Source organism: Platichthys flesus, chromosome 16 (assembly GCF_949316205.1).
Source record: "Platichthys flesus chromosome 16, fPlaFle2.1, whole genome shotgun sequence".
Classification (NCBI taxonomy): domain Eukaryota; kingdom Metazoa; phylum Chordata; class Actinopteri; order Pleuronectiformes; family Pleuronectidae; genus Platichthys; species Platichthys flesus.
This window is the reverse complement of record NC_084960.1, coordinates 6,847,039-6,866,041: the sequence shown is the minus strand read 5'-3', so window position 1 is coordinate 6,866,041 and position 19,003 is coordinate 6,847,039. Positions and strand designations below refer to the sequence as shown.

Genomic DNA, 19,003 nt, shown 5'->3' with positions numbered 1-19,003 from the left:
AAGTTAATCGCTGCTGCGTTTCGACGTGTCAATCCTGATTTCAGCCAGAGTGCTTCAGTATGTTTCTGTCGTCGCAGGCGGTTGAAAGTTAGCCAGGGATATTCCTGGTGAGGTTGATAACTAGTCCTTCTTGCCAGGTGCTGTCACCCGCTTCCTGTGTTCCACCTCGCCCTTCCTCCACCAGGACACGCTGGTATCGGCTCCTAGCTGTATGTTTGCTTGGAGACTTAACAGCTGCGAGGTTCTTCATCGCTTTACGGTCTCCAGGGAACCGTGTGACAAATGAAGCAGGTCGGGGGGTCACCCAGCGAGACAGGCTGTGTTATTACACACTTAGGAGACAAGCGGTCGCTCTCACAGCCTCGGCGAGGGATTCGTCCTCTGGGAGAATAAGCAGGTTTTGCTGCAAATGCATCCAGGTGGAACGTGATAATGAACGCAACCCGTCTCTCACTTCCTCTCAACCCCTGCTGTGGGGTTTCTAGTTATTTTTACAAGTTAGTGAGAGAGATGATTTGTCTTTGATGATCAATTTCCTGGCTCAGTCAACTCCTGATGGTGTTTGAATGAGGCACTTTGATTCCCTCACACATACACACACACACACACACACAGGCATCATCATGAAACCCTGTGCCTCCACCTCTTCCTTTACACGTCCTGCCATGTAATGTGTTAGAAAGCCGGAGCTGTGTGAGCGTTGTCAGGGCGGAAAATGGGACAGAGTCCTGTCTGAAGTGGGGCACAGTGGTTTATAAAAAGCTTGTCCGTTTACTCAAGTACTTCACAGGGAGAAGGCTGACTATCCCTCTGAGAGGTATCATGTTTTTATTAAACAGAGAGAGTAAAAGAGAGAAAAAACATGAAAATGATCAGGTCAGGTGTTTTTTTTTCTTCCAGTCACGACCATCAAAAGCCTCTGAGTGCAGGATCAGAATATTGTTTCAATTTAGAGTTACAGCTCTTCTCCTTGGGCTCACACTGCATCTGCGCCTGCCTTAAAAAGTCTGTCATAAATTCCCACAACCAATAGAAGAGGCCAGATGTTGATGATCTGTCCGAGAGCAAGAAGAGCAGATCTAAGCACAAGCAGGGCTAAATCTGAATGTGAAATCAATAAGTACTGCTCTCAAACTGACCACTCTTCAATAAAGATGGGGGGGAAGGGGGGGGGGGGACTCTCAGTGGAAAAGCTATATCTCAATGCTTTAGTAAAATATGTATCGTATGAAACCAATCTGATTTAAAACACAGAAGCCAACTAAACCTCAAGTTTCAGAGCTCCATATGCCGACACCCTCTTTCACTTTCCAAATCTGGATCAACTGCTGGAATCAGGTGGGACCCAAATTGCCTCAAACCATGACTGCTGATTGGCTGAGTATGTAGATCAGCTCATTCAGACGACAACCCCCCACCACCACCACCCCAGCCCAAGGAGTCCCCTGGCACGCAGAGCCCGAGACAACTGAGCCTGGAAACGGATCAGACTGATGGAGAATGTTCTGGACAAATAAAGGATTGATCACATCCGTCTCTGGAATGTCAGAGAGATACGCATCAGGACTGTCAAATATATTGCCATTAGTTTGCAGCCGCTGTCTTTGATCGTGTCACCTGGGTATTGGATCACGTCACCGTCAAATGAAAGCGTCTGATTGTGACCCAGCTCCTCTCAAAGGTCGAGTAATAGGTGTAATAGGTGAAAGCACTTCCCGGTACCTCTTCAAACCTCGAAGCCCATATGTAACTGGGGAGGAAGAGGAGGAGCGGAGAGAGGTAGAAACTAGGGCACCGTTATCTGGCCCCTTTTTTTTTTTACCAACCACCAGGCACCAGGCAGAGAAAGAGAAGGAAAGAGCGGTAGACAGGAGAGCAGGAGAGACGAGAGGACATCAGTGTATAGAGAAGCTTCAGACAAGAAGAGGAACCTCTGGATTCAACATCTGGCAACAAGGACCAGAAGAAGAACACAACCAAAACAACCTTGACTGTCCTTACCATCACACGCACACACACACACACACACACACACACACACACACACACACACACAACCACACGCATCGGGCAGCAGCATGTTTGATGAGCAGGCGACCAAGGTCAAGATCACGTCTGTGGTGATCGTGGTGGGCATGGCGGCGATGCTGGCGGCGGTGGTGACCGACCACTGGGCCGTGCTCAGCCCCCGTGTGGAGAAGCTCAACGCCACCTGCGAGGCAGCCCACTTTGGCCTGTGGAGGCTCTGCAAGAAGAGCATCTTCATCGTGGAGGAGGACCCCATGGGCAAAGGTTGCGGCCCCATCAGCTTACCTGGAGGTAGGGAAGCATGGCAGACATGTTTGGGCTAAGCATCTCTGTTTGTTGTATAGCTGCTGCTGACTGACAAGCTCCTCAGACTCCAAACAACCGGTAAAGTCACAGAGAGGGTTTTGTTTCTTATTGAGGGAAAGTGGACTTGAAGCGGTAAAGAAATATTAATGCTGCAGTTCTGCTTCATGTACCAGTGTAAAGATGAAGGTCAAAGCAGATACAGATTTAGGTGCTGAGCAGGGTGGTCTCTGCTATCATCCGGCTGCTCATCACAGTTATAATTGAGCCTCGACATTGACGTACTCGGCCTTCATCTCCACACTTTAAAAGTTTTCTTGTAAATGCACCAGAAACAGCCAATTAAGCAAACTACGAGGGTGTAATGATGGCGTATCGCAGCCGTGCTTCTCTGTCTGCCCTCACTGGCTCTTCATGCACGTTGAGGAGCAAGCGAGGCCCTTGTTCCTTTCATTCTCTCTGCTGCACCTTCTTCTGAGCTATTCGATCACAGCAGGAGGCGTTTCACTGTTTGTCAGCAGAGTGTTGAACTAAATGATGAGATCATTAGATGTGTTTTAACGTCTATGTCTCTTGCTCGGAGTGATCCGCAGTGTCAAAGCAGACCTGAGGATTCGCTTTGATCAACAGGCTGACCAGAGAGCAGTATTCTAAGGAGGTCACTTAATTCAATCAACTTTTTATTATGCCACTGAGAATCCCTGGCTAACACAATGTTCAGAGGCCCCGTTCCTTAGCCATACTCACAAGCTAATTACAAGCCATAAAACAAAATTGATCTTCAAGTAACAATCCAGTCTTGTAAGGTTCTCTTCCTTCCTTTAATACAGTAAGAAATTAAATGAGTAAATCAAACAGGTATTCAGTCGTGCTTTTCAAAGCTCTCCACAAGAGTCTTACGGCTTTAATCCTAAGAGAGCCAGCCCTGAGGTGAACAGCATCGTGTTGGCCACTGGCTGTGTGTGCGCGTGCCTTGCAGCCTCAGACAGAGATTTCCCTCGGACTCTGTCATTGACATCGCCTCCGGCTCCTCAGGATCAGTCCAGACCTTAATGAAGTGTGGCTTCCCACACCAGCTCATGAGTTAGCGTGCACCTGGGAGACTCAGGAGGGGCTGAAGGGGATCGGGGAGAAGAAAGCTGAAATGTGAATGGATGGTTTGAGGCCGGGATGCCACGGTTGATGGGGAGAGGGGGGGGCACTTTTACAGAGTCCAAGGAGGATGAAGACAAGGGTAACCGGACTAAGTTTTATGTCTCGCATGTTGAGAAGCCACAAAGCAGCAGGACCAGTGGACAGAAGCCTTTTTCAGTCATGAACTCAGGGTGAATTGGGTCTGGATATTTTCCATAGAAGCATTTCACATATCAGCAGGAGATAGTCTGGTTCAGACACGTCCTCAACAACAGGCGAAAGTCTGAACCCAGAGAGAAGGTGTGACAGGTGCCTGTAATAGAAATAGAAAGTGTTTCCTGCAGAGCACATTCTTTGTTAAGAATGGAGACAGAAATTTAAATTTGCTTAAGAGATTTCCCCCCCCCCCCCTCAAGTCAATCACCTGTGGTAATGACAGAAGGGCATATGGTAGCTGACAGACAACTCGAATATGATGAATGATCCATTTACAATCTCCACAGTCTGACAGCCGCAGTAAAATAGTTTGCCAACATCTGTGAAGGATCGCAGCTTTGTCTCTGATATTCAAAACAGCCTGAAATGTACACAATGTCTCGACCGGAGAAAAAACTTTTGATAGACTGAAGTTCGGTTCGGTGTTCAGGGATCCACCCTCCTTAAATCTGCTGCTGCCTGTCATCTGTGCGGCAAGAAATGTCAGCTTTTTTGTCAGAGACAGCTGCAGAGATATAACCCCAATGGGGCCTGCACACTTGGATTAGGACATGTGGCTGTTTGCTACTGAACCAGGCCTAATGGTTTCTGTTATAAAAGCCCATCATTCCCCATTTGTGGCCCAGCTATTGTCAGAGATGGATCTATGAGTGTGGAGCTGGACATTTGTTGAGATTAGAGATGAAACAGTGTGAAAGTAAAAGCAGTTCAGTGAAATCTTACACTGACCCCAACATGTTATTAGCAGATTCATGCTGGGACTGTACCAACCAATCAGTAACGGAATCACCCACTGACAGCAATTTGACCACAGCATACCGAGAAACCAGTTACCTTTTCTTCCATAAGTGAGTATGGTTATGGCTCTTTTCAGCATCCTGAAAGTGAGCTGATCAGGAGGAAGTCGAGGCTTGTGGCAGGAAACGAGTAAATCCAAACTAATCTGTTCAGTGATTGTCCTCCAGTGGCAGAGAAAAGGCCTCTCAAGCCCTGGTTCTCCGAAATGTCAGGTTCAGTCTCGGCTGACCCCCCACTGGTCAATCTTCCAGGTTGGTGAGGAGAGGCTAGAGAAACACAGCCGCTCTCTGAGCTCAGCGGTTGGCCTCCACATTTGATAGAGCGCTGTTAGGAAGCTGGGCAGCCCGGCTGAGCACCGACAGCTTGGATCGGCTGCACTCTTTCATTTTTACTCTTTTAAAACAAGCCAGCAAACCTCAGGCAACAGCTTTAACACCGTGTGACAAGGTCTGAAACATGAAGTCATTTTTCACCAATGTTCAACCTGTAATGTCAATGGAGTTAAAAATAAACACTGAGATGACTCATTTAGAAACAATACAATGGGACTAAATACCCTGAACATACTCTATGTTATAGGGTCGGTTATCGTTTGAGTATTTTCTGATACCAGTGCTATATCAACACTTTCAAACAGGTACCAGTTCCTAAACAATGACAGAACCTGCAGAAAGCAGAAAACAACAGTCGACAATAAGGGCAGCAATTATTGAAATATTAACTGTCAACAATTTAAAGTATACTGAACTTAAATATATTAAAATAAATAAGTGCTAAATTATTTCACACCAAATCAGTTTGAGTGCTTAAATCAAGCAAAATACTCCAAACTCGCCCACACTGTCAACTGTGGCTGCTGAATTTGTGTTTTCCATCACCGTGCTGTGTGGGACTTCAACCCATTCAGCTTTTTGTTGTTGTGTTGAATCCAGTTTGAACTAGTAACTAGCTAACTGTCAGTACGTGCTGCCAGACACAGAAGTGTGTTGCCACCATAGTTAAGTGTAAAGTTAACTAGGGCATGTGCTCAGGCACCGAAATCTTTAGTGTGCGTTAAAAGTCAAACAAATATTTTATAGTTCACGAAAGAGCATAAACAGTGCTTTTTTTGTGTTGCATGGTTGTGTTCCTGCACATATACAGCGAGTGTGCAAGGGAGAAAAGGAGTTTATCATCGCAACATATTTTCTGGTTCTCTAGTGGAATGAGAGTAACAAGGCTGGTGGCCTCAATTCATCCCCTGAAAAGCACCTTGACCCACCACTTCTACTTTTTTCTCAAACAGCCATTTTTTTTGTTATTCTTGTCTGCCAGGTCCCTGCTCCCAAACTGTGGAGGTGTGCGGCTGTTTTAGAATTCACAAAACAAGTGCACTTTTCAAAATGTGAATGAATCACTCCCTGTTATGTAAATCGGAAATGATATTCAGAGATTACTGTTGAGATCTCTTATATAATGTGATGCTGCGATGCCATCTGGGTGACCTTGATCACGACAGTCAGTCAGACTCTAGTGTTTTGAACTTCAGGATAAGGGTCAGGCCACATACACACTCATACATGGGAAAAGCTGTCCTGGCCCAGCTATTAAAGTTCCTAGTGCAGCAGACATTCAAATAGCCCCACTCATCCAATTCACACAGCACCCCCCTTCCCTTCAACACCTAAAAAAACAACATCCAAAGTCCTGCAAAAAGTGATAGAAGCTATTTTCAAAGTGTAAAATTGTCTGAACAGCCGTCATGACATGTAAAAAAGTCTCAGCATAGTTTGGTTAAAAGTCAGCACGTTGTGGGTGCGTCCTAAAAACATCCGAGGATAAAGGGACTGTGGGCGGAGGGAGAGATGTGAGCAGGGAAACCAAAGGAAAAAAGATGGAAATGGAGAAACCAAACCAAACCGAGAGAAAAAGCTGAGGTGACAGGTTTAATGAGAGGTGGAGAAAGAGAAGAATGTGTAAAGGAGAAGCTGCATGTCAAAGAGAGGAGGTGGCAGCGGCGTCTAATGGAAAGAGGCAAAACTAAAATGACAGGCGATGCCTCGTTCTTATCACGCTGCCCCCAGAACTAAATCTTCCCATTAGCCATGACTGCGAGGTTGATGAGGCACAACCAGTCTGAATCCTCTCCATCTACATTTACGACACACTTACAAGAATATGGGATACACACAATTTACTGTTTAACCTTGTTTTAAGCATCAATGGTTTAAAAAAAGAAACCATATATGTTTTTCTAATGAATCTATTGAAATTGTAAGTAGAACCACTCCTTCTGTGTGAAATGAACAATCTGCTGTTTCATTTAATGCAGATCTTTGTAGGAAAAAAATCGAGAACCAATGGACTGCAAACTAGGAGACATGAGCTGTGTCTTAAATCAGGAGGCTGCACTTAAGACCGATTTCATCACGACGGCACGACTTGGCCGTTCCATTTTCCGAGGCTCATTCAAATGCGTCCTCCAACCCCCAGGAAACGAAGGCTCCAACAGGTGGATCGGTCCTGACCCCACCTCTCCCAGGAGTCATTGCCCTTCAGTGATGAAGCGTTTTTTCAAAGAGGTCATGGTGCCGGCAAGTGACGAGACGTCCGATGCTTCGACTCGACTGAACAGCTAATTGTAAAAAAAAAACAACGGGCGTTAAATCTTTCCTGTCATGTCCAACCACAGCTCTGTTGCCCGGCAACAGCAATAAGGGCGTGACGAGCCTCTGTAGACCCGAGCGTCTCATTCGGGTTTGGCCTTTACGCTCTCCGCGGCACATAAAGGAGGTGGTCTTTGTGGATAAACCCTGAATCGAGACACAGGGATTTCAGATAGTAGCCAAACTAAGGAGAAGCGGGCTCATTGCTTCCATCTCCATCTACATGTGTCAGGATAGGTGGAGGCAGATGGACCCAGGATGCAGAGGTTTAACAAAAATAGAATTTGAATATAACGAGAGTCTTAATCAGACAAAAACACGAAACATAAACACTAAAGGAGGGGAAAAACTGGATAACACTAAAGGGTGAATAGTGGAGAGACGAAAACACAGGGGCCTACACTGGGGATGCAGAGGCAGAGCGGCAAGGCCACAGGGAACACAAGAGATCCGGACGGGGAAACAGGACAGGACAGCAGGACACAACAACACCTTGAACAACAACTAGTACAACTAGTACTAGACAAAGGACAAAGGGAACACAGAGCATTATATAGAGACAAAGGGAAGGCAGGGGTTATTAGCCACAGGTGCAACACATGAGGACTGGGGCAGACAATCACCGAGACAGGAAGTGAACACAAACGAGAAACAGAAAACACACTCAAAGAAACGAGACTACAAAATAAACAGGAAACAGAAAAAACTCATAACAAAGAGACTGAAATCTACAAACTAAAATGACAGAGCGTGACAACATGATCCTTTCCTAATTCATTGTCCAACAGATAAACAGTGGATCAGTCTTTTAAGCTCGAAGGTTTATATGCCTCATAGATACTTTATTGTGTTATATTGCAGCAAAAATAATTTACCATCTCATCATTCTACACTTATTACACAATAACGCCAGAGTTATAAGATACAGGTTGAAGGTTCATCCTCCAACAGGACAGTGACCCTTATACCCACAGCCGAGACAGTGCTAATGAAAATTATGTATTTGCAGATAGAACCCCCCCCCCTGCTCACACACGCACACACATACACACACGCACACACACACACACACACACGCACACACACATGCTGTGATATGCCTTTACATGAGCAAATAGATAACACTAGCCAAGACCTGCAGCAGCCTGTTGCTAGGTTACCTCTTTAGTGATTCTTTCTCATCCTGGATAACAAACAGCTCCACTGTTGCCTAGTGCGCACACACACACACACACACACACACACACACACACACACACTCTCTCTCTCTCAATCACACACACAAACACACAATGGGATAGAGAGATAAATAGAGCAAGAGAGAAAACACACAAACATTGTCCCTCTCGGTGTGGACAGAGAGAGCACCTGTCTGCTTTATGGGTTTAATCTCAGTGAGAACGGATGGTGAGTGGAGGGACGAGGGGACACTCACTTGGCCTTTATGTCCTCTCAGCCCTGGTCCCCTCAGAGACAGACGGCAGACAGATGAGTGTGTGGGAAAGGACGACACCCAGGAATCGTTTTCTCTGTATCAGGCGATATTGGAGATTGTGGTCAAAGGACTAAAGTTTGGGGCCAGCAAAGAGCTGAAATTCATTATTCCTATGTGAACTGGATTTCTGAAAAGTATGAGAGCACAGCCGACAGGACAGGGATGGATTTTAGTTTGAGACATTTGCTTTAGGATGATTGCAAAGCGGCAGAAAAAGGATTTGGAGAGCGGTGCTACATGTGCACCTGATCAAACACAAACAGAGGAAGGGGAACAGTTGTGAAAGCTCATTCTTTACCGATTTAGACACAAGTATAGATGTGTGGTTCTATAACACATACTTTTTAATTTCATTTTCTACCACAATGGGCACAAAGAATGTTTTTCAAGCAGGACAGTTGAAGCTGCTAGGTTAGCCAAGAGCTCCTGGGTATGAGTTATTAATAAGATACTATTAAGAATACTTATTCATGCTTTTCCAAGGTAAAACTAAAAACACTGTGATCTCAAAAATATAAGTTAAGAGTCAATAACTTTAAATTTGTAAGTATAATGATTAGGTTTCCTTTTGCAAGCTGATAACAACACACCTACCCTGATTTCATGGGTAAAATGTATTATATATTATAACCCTAACCCTATGTAACTATACATACTTTTTAAAGGTTTCTGTAAAGACTGTAAATTGATTTTAAGAACTATTTCCAGTTGTGAGTACATTCCCATATTTCCACATCCCCATAATTGAAGGTTAAGTGAAGTATGCTGGTAGAAAGAGTTTACTGCAATAATTATGGGGTGGGTTTTTATTATTTTATTCAAAAACTAAATTCTCATTTATCCGTTTGATTCCAGCCGGAGATTTAACTTTTACATAGAAGAGTCTGAGCTATGTGTCGTCTTCCCCTCTGATTTCTCTCTATCCCTCTCTTCCTCCTCTTTCATCCTGTCTTACTCTGCAGCAAAGAACTGTTCCTACTTCAAACACTTCACATCGGGCGAAGAGGCTGAAGTTTTTGAAGTCAAGACCCAGAAAGGTGGGTGCCCTCCCTCTACTGCACAGACTATTGAAGTGAATAACGGAAACCATTTTGACTAAAGTGAAAGAAAATGGGAGTAAATCAAATTTGCTACATGTGCAGGAGCTCAAAAATCACATACCCACATTGTACAACACAGAACTTGTGTAATGCATGTATGACATGTGCGAGACCCCAATGACACACGACAACCAGGTCTTGTACACTCGTTTTCTAACCAACTGCAATAGAAAATAGATAATGCTGCCTGGATTACGTGTTGTTTTACTGCAAACCATTGTTCACATCAGACAAGTAAAGAAATCTGCTGCCCTGTCCTCTGATTTTCATCACTTTATCTCTCCTGCTGCAGCGAGATTATTATATTCAAAGTTAACGTATTTCCAGGGAATAGCTCCTCTGTTCCCTCCTCTGTTCCCTCCTCTGTTCCCTCCTCTGTTCCCTCCTCTGTTTCACGACCGACAGAACACGGTCTAAGTCCTATAGTGGTGTGTTGCTCACCACGTTAAGGTCTGTAGGTTGAAAACCAAAGAGGACAGGGCTTTATAAGGACAAACATTTAAAGTACAATGCAGAATAAGAGGCCAGAAATAAATGCAAATCTGCATGTAACCTAACAGAGAGCAAAAGTAACAGCATTCAGCACAAAGATGCACTGGTGAGGTGTCATTCGTGAAAAAACTAATAATTTATATCTCTTGTGTGAGAACCAAGTTGGGCTTCTCGAGCCGTTCCTTTTATAAATGTGCTTAAAATGTCGCAGCCTTAAACGATACGCAATTAGCTCTAAGTCAAAACCTGGAGCCGCCTGGGGTCGTAAACATGACTCCTTCCACCGCCCTGCGAGATCACAAACTTTTGTTTTAAGCTCATTGACCCCACTTATCGTTCTCAAATCTGGTTGTCTCTCCAAGTTGACATCTTATGCATCTTCTACGTGTAGTCACCTCTTTTTCATCCTGGGAGAATTATGTTTTTTCATGGGGGCTGGCCTGAAAAACCAAGGAGAATATCCGGAACATATCCCCTCTTGAGCTTAATATTAAACAGAAAAACATGCATTCGTACATGGGTTCTAACAAGGAGCCTAAGACGCTGAGACAGCTCCACAGTCTTGAGTGGAATCGGATCATTTTCATCACAGTTGGAGCGTTACAGAGAAAAAAAAGAGTAGATTATCTAAATCTGACGAACAGACAGGATGAGAGGTGGGCGGAAGGAGGAAAAGATCCTCTAATCATCTTGTTCTAAGCCTGCAGCATCTCATCCGTCATGGAGTTTATATAAATGACTGCTGCTTTTCAAGCGAGGCTAATTTAAAGGCTAATTATCCGTGTCACAACCCGCCCGAGTGCAATATCGAAACAATAATTATGTCTTCTCCATCTTGCCGTCTCCCTGGCGTCCCGCCTCTTATTGTTTTTCCTCTCTTTCCTCAGAGTACAATATCTCAGCAGCAGCCATCGCCATATTCAGCCTGTTCTTCATGACCCTGGGAACTGTCTGTGTCGTCTTCTCGTTTGGGAAGGGCCGTGACTACCTGCTCCGACCCGCCGGGATGTTCTTTGCCTTCGCAGGTCAGATGAAACACACGATGTGGATCACGAGTCAGTTTTTCTTTCTGGTTCTCTTGTGTCTCTCTCACAGCTCAATCTGAAAAGTAGTGCGTCATCGTCACACACACTTTTTTTCTTTTCTGCGATGAATAATACAGATGCAGCTAAATTAACAGAGTTGAAAGGGTAATTTGTTTTGGGGTGGTCTAGTGGCTGAAACTTGGACTATGGGCAGAGAAGGTCTCTGGTTCGTCTCTGGTTCGACTCCACTGAGAGACAACAAAAAGATGAGTAAGGTGCCCCTGAGCAAGGCACCTTACTCCCCCAACATCTGCTCCCCGAGTGCCGTACATGGTCGCTCACTGCTCTGTGTGTCCTGCACCAGATGGGTCAAAAGCAGAAGTTAAATTTCCCTACCTGCATGAGTGTGCCTTTGCATGTCTGTGCATGTGTTTGGGACTAATAAATGCATCTTAATCTTAATCTTAATCTTTGTGGGTAGATGAAAAGTAGTGATTTAGCTGATGTAGCTCTGGGGCAACATTTCCATCCAGTATCTGTATGAGGGATGAAATTAACTGTGACGAGTGTGATCTCCCAACGAAAAACACATTTACTATGCTAAAATAAATCTAAGAATCCTGCCGTTTAAATGTGGACTTGTACAATTGGTTGATTAATCTGTTTTTGCCCTTTACAATGACTTCTTTCTGTTTTGGAACCCAGGCCTCTGCATCATCATTTCCGTCGAGGTAATGCGCCAGTCTGTCAAACGTATGATCGCCAGTGACGAGACCATCTGGATTGAATACTACTACTCCTGGTCCTTCACCTGCGCCTGCGCCTCCTTCACTCTCCTCATCCTCAGCGGAGCCGCCCTGCTTCTCATCTCCATGCCCCACATGCCTCGTAATCCCTGGGAGACCTGCATGGACGCCGATCCGGACACCTTAGAATAGACACAGGGGATGTAACAGGCATAGTTGAAAAATGTAAATTCAATAAAACACATGGGATATATACGATCCCACACATTTATCAATTCTACTATACAAAGAAAACCGTTCCTCTGGTGAAGATAAGGACAAACATGCCCCTGACAAAATTCAGCTATAAAAAATATTTATATCGTTATACTATTTCACATTTCCACTCAGTTAATAACAGTGAAATCAAAGAATGCTGTTAAATGGTTTGAATTCTGACATTTCTATCTATTTCCTGTTGATAGTGGAGTATTTTGTGTACACAGTGTATTTGAGTCATATTCCACAATTGAAAACATTCCACAAAACTTACAACAACACAACCAAAATGAGAAAAAAAGGTAAAAAACAGAAAAAGACAAGAAAAGAAATCCCCAAGTTTAGCATCAGGGTTAAAGAGGTTGTAGTCTGGTTTCCCAAGGATGAAAATACAGGCATACAACAAACAGATAAGACAGGTTCGAACCTTGAACGTAAGAGAGATTAAAAGTCTGTGATCATGCGAATCACGGATAGCAGATGAGCGGAAGAACCATACACTTGTGATATCACATTTTAATTCCCTAGATCTGGATTTTCAGTGCATGACATCATGACTGCGGCTCTCTATAACTGTGGGTTATGTAGCAAACCTTCACATAAAACAAACCATAAACATCCATTTAGAATTTACTTCAAAAATATTGATGTTTGTAATTTTGTATCATTAAGTTACATTACTTTTATTCTGTTTGCCCAGAGCTATAAACATATTTAGGGTAAGTATGCTATAGACTTTATATACTTTCATTATTGCATATGATTGTAAAATAGTAGCTTGAAGATTGCTCCGTTCTGTAGACTGTACATTGTTGCTGTCAGAAGAAAATCCAATTGTATTTCTTTTTTTAATTGCAGTCGCATTCAAATCCCAGCCGACCTTTTCAGTTTTCTCATTTTATTTTTCAATCTGGTTTCACCTGACGGCTACAGGCATTTCTATTTCCTGTGTGTGCGTTACACAAAGGTTGTATATTCTTAGCTAAACAGTCGTCTTCGTCCTCACCAGGTTATATTTGAATTATTTCTCTGGCCCTGGAGTCAGTCAGCTGGTGCAGGTGCAGTGGAATTAAAGTTCCCTAAATAATGCAGCTTCACAGGGAAACAAGAAGTGATTAGATTTGGCTCTGGGGTCCGACTGAGAAGAACATTTCCATTTTTCTAACTGCCATAAAAAAAAATGGGACTTGGACGTTGTACAGGTTTATATTTTAGAAAATTGAAACAATAAGCCGCCAGTTTTCTTCTTGACTATTTTATATAATTTGCACTGTCATGATCAGCTGGACAGGAACCAGCTGTTGATTAGAGCGGAACATCGTAAAAATAAGATTTTTTTTGTTTGAAGAAATATTCACCTCATTGTTAACAAATTGTCAGACTATTTATTTTAGATTTGTGAAGTGCATGTCCGTGATTGTCTTTTTTTCCCACATGGGAACTTAAATAAATCTGTAAAGGTCATGATGGTGTGACTTTTTGTGCACAGTGCAAAGCAAAAGACTTTTATAGCATTGGTTTATGTTAAGTTAATATGAACTAAGGCACAATCTTGTTATTCTTCCCTCTGCTTTTCATTCTGTACACACAGTATAAAATCAAGTAAGGTTGCAGATTTCCTTGTTTGGCTTTTATATGTTAATCTACCGACAAAGTCAATGTATGTATTTATTCAGGAAATAAAAAATGGCTTTTTCCAGTCTTTTCTTTACCAGACGTTGGGCCATCCTTGTGTCGTTGCTCACACATTCACACACAAGACTCACACTCAGTGCAGGAACCTCTCAACCAGAAGAAGTGGTTTAATCGAGAGACAGATCCATTGGAGATGCTCCACCTTACACACTGCAGGTCAGAGCTTTCCACGAGAGGATGTAATAAATGCATAAAGTTCCTTAAATCATTCATCAGATCTTAGATCAGTGAGAAGAGCACGGGCTAGAGCGACCACTGAATCACAGCCGTATGTCCTCGCTAACAACTGCATGTGTTCAGATCCCTGGAATTGAATGTACATTTACAGAACAGGAACATTGTGTTCCGTATTCTGTGACTGAAAATAACACACAGAAAGGTTGTGCTCATGCATCACACAGTTTTTGTGGCCAGGCTGGAATAAAAGCTGGACGAGGACCCGGACGAATGGAAGCAAATGTTTTTGAAGATGATGTTGAATGTTGACTGTGCAAACTAACCTGGTAAAAACAGGATTTGCACATTGTGCACAGACGGTCCTTGCTCTGTAAATAATTCAAATTTGCTAAACAGAGAGAAAAATCAATAAAGCAGCTAAAATGGTTGTCCAGGCTGTTGAATGTGTAATTGTTGTTGTTGTGGGAAAGGTCAAGTAAATGCCTGTTTAGATTGCTTTCATAGGGAAACACCTCTTGTGTGTCTCCCCCGTGTTAGCGCCTAACTCTTATCTAATTACATGTTTACAGATGCTTGGAGTTACTGTATAGTATTGTGTGTTTTTCAACCTTACAACCTTGTGAATGTCTTTGAATGTGGCATACAGGTAAGTAGAAGTTCATCATTAGAATAACTTGAAAATAAAAAGTGAGAACAGGTTTCGGGTGATTTATTCGATGGATTTGTGAAACAATGATGTAAAAAAAAAAAACTTATTTGCTTGTAGATGTGAGTTATGTAATAAGAGTTACTCAGATATCTTCAGTGCCTTCATTACCTCTGCCAAGAAGGTTATGATGTCATTTAAATTTGTTCACATAGCCAAATTGTGTTAGGACCAGATTCGGCCCACATCCGCCCACATACTGCGATGGAATAATGGCGATGGGCCGGTCCGCTCCTGTTTGCCAGAGCTGGGTCGCAAGTTCATCATAGGATGACTGCATTTCAACCAAAGGTGCCAAAAATATGTTTGGTGCTTTACCACATGGGCGACTTTAGGTTCACATCCAGATTACACCCCACCTAGAGCACCGCGTGTTAGCCAAAAAGGCCCATATTTATTTTTGGAAATTCTGGGCACATTTACGATTTTACAAGTGGGCCATTTTAGGCTCACATCCATTCTGTCCTGGCCAGAAGTGCTGCATCATTGCCTGAAGTGGCCCACATCCCTATGCTGTGTTTGTTTGTCTGTAAGAGCGTAGGATTGTCAAAAAAGTACTTGACAGATTACCACAAAACTTGGTGGAAGGAAGCAATATCTTTTTGTCCCTTTTACATTGTGATGTTTGATTGTGGTGCAGGATTTCAGCCGCTGTATGATAACAAATAGGGCTAGAAGATGCAACCACTGATGTGTAGCTGAAAAACAGATTGTGACAATATTAAACATTCATATATGATATAGCACCTTTCAAAAAAACACAGTTACAAGGTGCGTTATGGGTTCAAACTAAAAAGTTTATACCAAACAATAGGAAACAGTTAAAAAGCTATTTGAAGATCACACAGCAATAGAGCATACAGACAGATACAATGTCCCTGCTCACATATTCTACCATTACTGGAAGTAACGCCACCATTTCAATTGTCATTGCTGCTCCCTTTATCTCAGTCAGATATTTTCTTATGTATAAGTACTTTGAACACTGACACGCCTCAATTTCTTCAAATCAATGTTGTAAAAATTGTAATTCTGTTGATTCATCGATTGCACTTCTGTCCGTCCTGGGAGAGGGTTTCCTCACATGAGTTTTAAGACAGTAAGGTCAGCGGAGAGCCGGAAGCTGCCGAAAATTAAGAAAATAACATTTTATAGTGAATTTATTAGAAGTGCACCCGGACACATGAGCCCAGCTCGGCCTGAGGTCTGCCCTGGCTCCTGCTCTCTTGTGTCACTCTGTCGATGAGGTAAGCTGAGTCACCGCTATGAATGTAAAGCCGCCGCTCCCTCTCATGACCTCTGACCTCTGACCTCTGAGTGCTGTCAAAGCTGGTCCTATCCTCCACGCACAGCAGTACAGTACAAGCATATTCCACTCAGGCGTGTCCCTCAGAGAGCGTATGACCTGGCAATGTTTTATTTTTATTTTTTCGTAAAGTCCCAGGGTTAGATTTCTCGCCAGTCTGGTGGACAGGGAAGACGAGGAACGTGAATCGAAACCGAAATGATGAGCGCGATGTGACCGACAGACAAAGCTAAACCCAAATCTGGAAAAAGTGCAGATGGACACAGGGAGTGACTGTCAGAGGCAGACATGACATGCCCAAGAGACTTCCGGCTCTGCCAGTGAGAGGCACCGACAGCAGCCAACAGACGGAGCCAAACTTTTCACCATCGACACAAAGTGCACCGTTTTACCTCTTTAACTCTCAACGTGCTCCGAGTGCCTTGTAAGATCACAGGGATTTTTTTATCAGAGGTGACGTGGATGCGCCCGAGTCTGTGTGTGTATCAGCCCGAGAGACAGAGCGAGAGAGAGTGAGAGGAGACAACAGCGAGTCACTGGGAATTCTTACTACACAATTCGATCGCACAAAAAAGGACTGATCGGATTACCATGGAACTAGGGGGCGGGGGGGGGGGGGGGGGACCGGGTCAGGGAAGAATTTGGTACTAATTTGGATCAGTGGGGGGGGGGCAGATCCAAATAAAAATCTGGATCTAGTGAAGTTAGATGTGGTTTCATGAGGGGACTCTTGGGTCTTGGCAGATCTTTTGATAATATTGACTGTATTCTCAATTCAACCTGCTCCATTTACCTTCATGCTCAAAAAGGTTTCAGTGAGTTGAAGCCAGAGAGAAATGAAACTGCTTTCAAAGAGAACCCATCCACTACTGAACACCAGCTCTTTAACTCAGGGCAACAGAGACAGTGTCACTCAAGGCTGCCTGAAGTTGTAGTTTCACCTCCACCATCTTTCTTTACACGCTGCTGTACCATATTCATCTTCCTCTCTTCTTTGTCCTCTTTCTTCTCCGACAGTCATTTTGTACCTTCCTTGTCCCGGGTTCACTCTTTTGTGTGTCTCTCTCTCTCTCTTTCTCTCTCTGTACTGCCCACACTCTGCTCCATTCACTCTGTGTCCTTCTCTCTTAAAGCAGAACTTTCCGGATTTCTTATTCTATCTCACAAATCTCCAATTCTTCAGCGGGTTCCCACCATTCTCCATCCGTCTCCTTCATTAATCCCTGCGTTACTTTGTTTTTCCTTCTTCCAAATAAACATCTCTCTATTTTCCTCCTCTCCCCCTTCATCTCTTTCCCCCTCTCTTTCCACTCTCTTTGACATTGGTTCTCCTTCTTCTTTTTATCAGCTTTTTCTGTCCTTCTCCCACCTACCTGCCCTGCCTCCCTCCCTCCCTCCCCCCCTCCGCTGTTCTGCTCTGCTGCTCTGTCAAGCAGCCACTCTGCTGTCTAATGACTTGGATCGGTGGGGACTGTTGAGTGGAGAGATAGACCCGTAATAAGTCAATCCGACCAAGCGCAAGAGCCCGACGTGCTGCCGGTGTTACATCTTAACCCTGCTGTGCTCCAGCCGGGAGGCAGACTGGAGGGAAAGGAGCTGATGGAGAACGGGTCTGGAGATGAAAAGTCCTCTGGGTTAGGATCGGATTTCTTTAAATCCCACTGTAGAGCACAGGGTCACCACCGTCGAACCTTAGCACCAACAAAAACTCTCCTTTTTCACGTGATTACAGAAAGTGGTTCTACACATGTAGGCTGTGGTGTGTCTCCACTGTGATGGTGTGTATTCAGCGACTCCTCAAACTGTTGCTGATAACCGACACATTAAACACACACATATTATACTGAACAGATCCACCCACCGTGTTCAAAGAGAAGATTGGATGGAGCGATATCAGTATCTGTCCTGTTCAGAATGCTGGAGTTTGTGTAAAACATACAATTCAAATACAACAACGCAGTCCCAGGTACACAATAAATGCTCCAAAGGACACACAGTCGATGGATGTAAACACACAAACATGCAAACACATGCTATGGTCTCGCTGCCATGGGCAACAAGAGCAGTCCAAACTCCCTTCCTGTTTTGTTGTTTTTTGTGAATTATTAATTCAAGTCTGTTTTCAGAATCAATACGGAGGAGAGGTGGTAGAAAAGGTCAGGCAATAACACACACACACATGCACGCACACACACACACACGGTCACACACGGTCACATACACACACACACACACACAAAAAGAGGAAATAATTGTTAAGAATGATGAGCATGGAGGCGTTATTCAGTCCACCCCCTGTGGAAAAATAGATTTGAACACTACCATTATGCTTGTTTTTTTTCTATTATGTAAGAGAAAGGCAGAGACAGGAAGAGAAGAAATGAATTGTCCTCGCTCTGACTAAACCAGCGGGGAGAGGACTGCATATTTCGGCAAAGTTAACAGCAACAGGGTGATAATGATTTCTTTGTTCCCTTTGTCTGAGTTTGTCTTTCTTCCATTGTGTTGTACCTGTTGTCACTAAGTCTGCTCTCTATACCAATTGTTAAGTCATCGTGGAATAACTTTCCTCTCTCCCTCTGTTTATCTTTTGTGTTTTATGTTTGTACGTCATTTCTTTTATCTGACAGATAAAAACAAAGTAAACTTTATAGAGAATGGAGATAAGGTGTATAGCACACAGCATGAGTAAGAGTATATATTCAATTCCATGCCACCTGTAGTGGCGCGAGAGCCGGTTTACATCCTGGAATATAGCCGGCCTCACAAACGATAAATCCTTATATTCTCCTGCACCTTTCCAGAGAGGGTGTATGTGCGAATGCAAATATCTGAGTCAGTGGCTCCAGACATTTTCCATAACCTTTCCTCCCAGTAAA

At 43.7% G+C, this 19,003-nt stretch overlaps 1 protein-coding gene across 1 annotated transcript; it reads left to right on the top strand.

Moving 5' to 3' along the window:
- Nucleotides 1-1,904: 1,904 nt before the first annotated feature.
- On the top strand, nt 1,905-13,926 carry cacng1b (calcium channel, voltage-dependent, gamma subunit 1b). Its single transcript, XM_062408519.1, has 4 exons — nt 1,905-2,319; nt 9,582-9,656; nt 11,099-11,236; nt 11,942-13,926. Exons 1-4 carry the CDS (start codon nt 2,079-2,081, stop codon nt 12,172-12,174), a joined length of 687 nt encoding a protein of 228 aa, XP_062264503.1. The 5' UTR covers nt 1,905-2,078; the 3' UTR covers nt 12,175-13,926.
- The last annotated feature ends 5,077 nt before the right edge of the window (nt 13,927-19,003 follow it).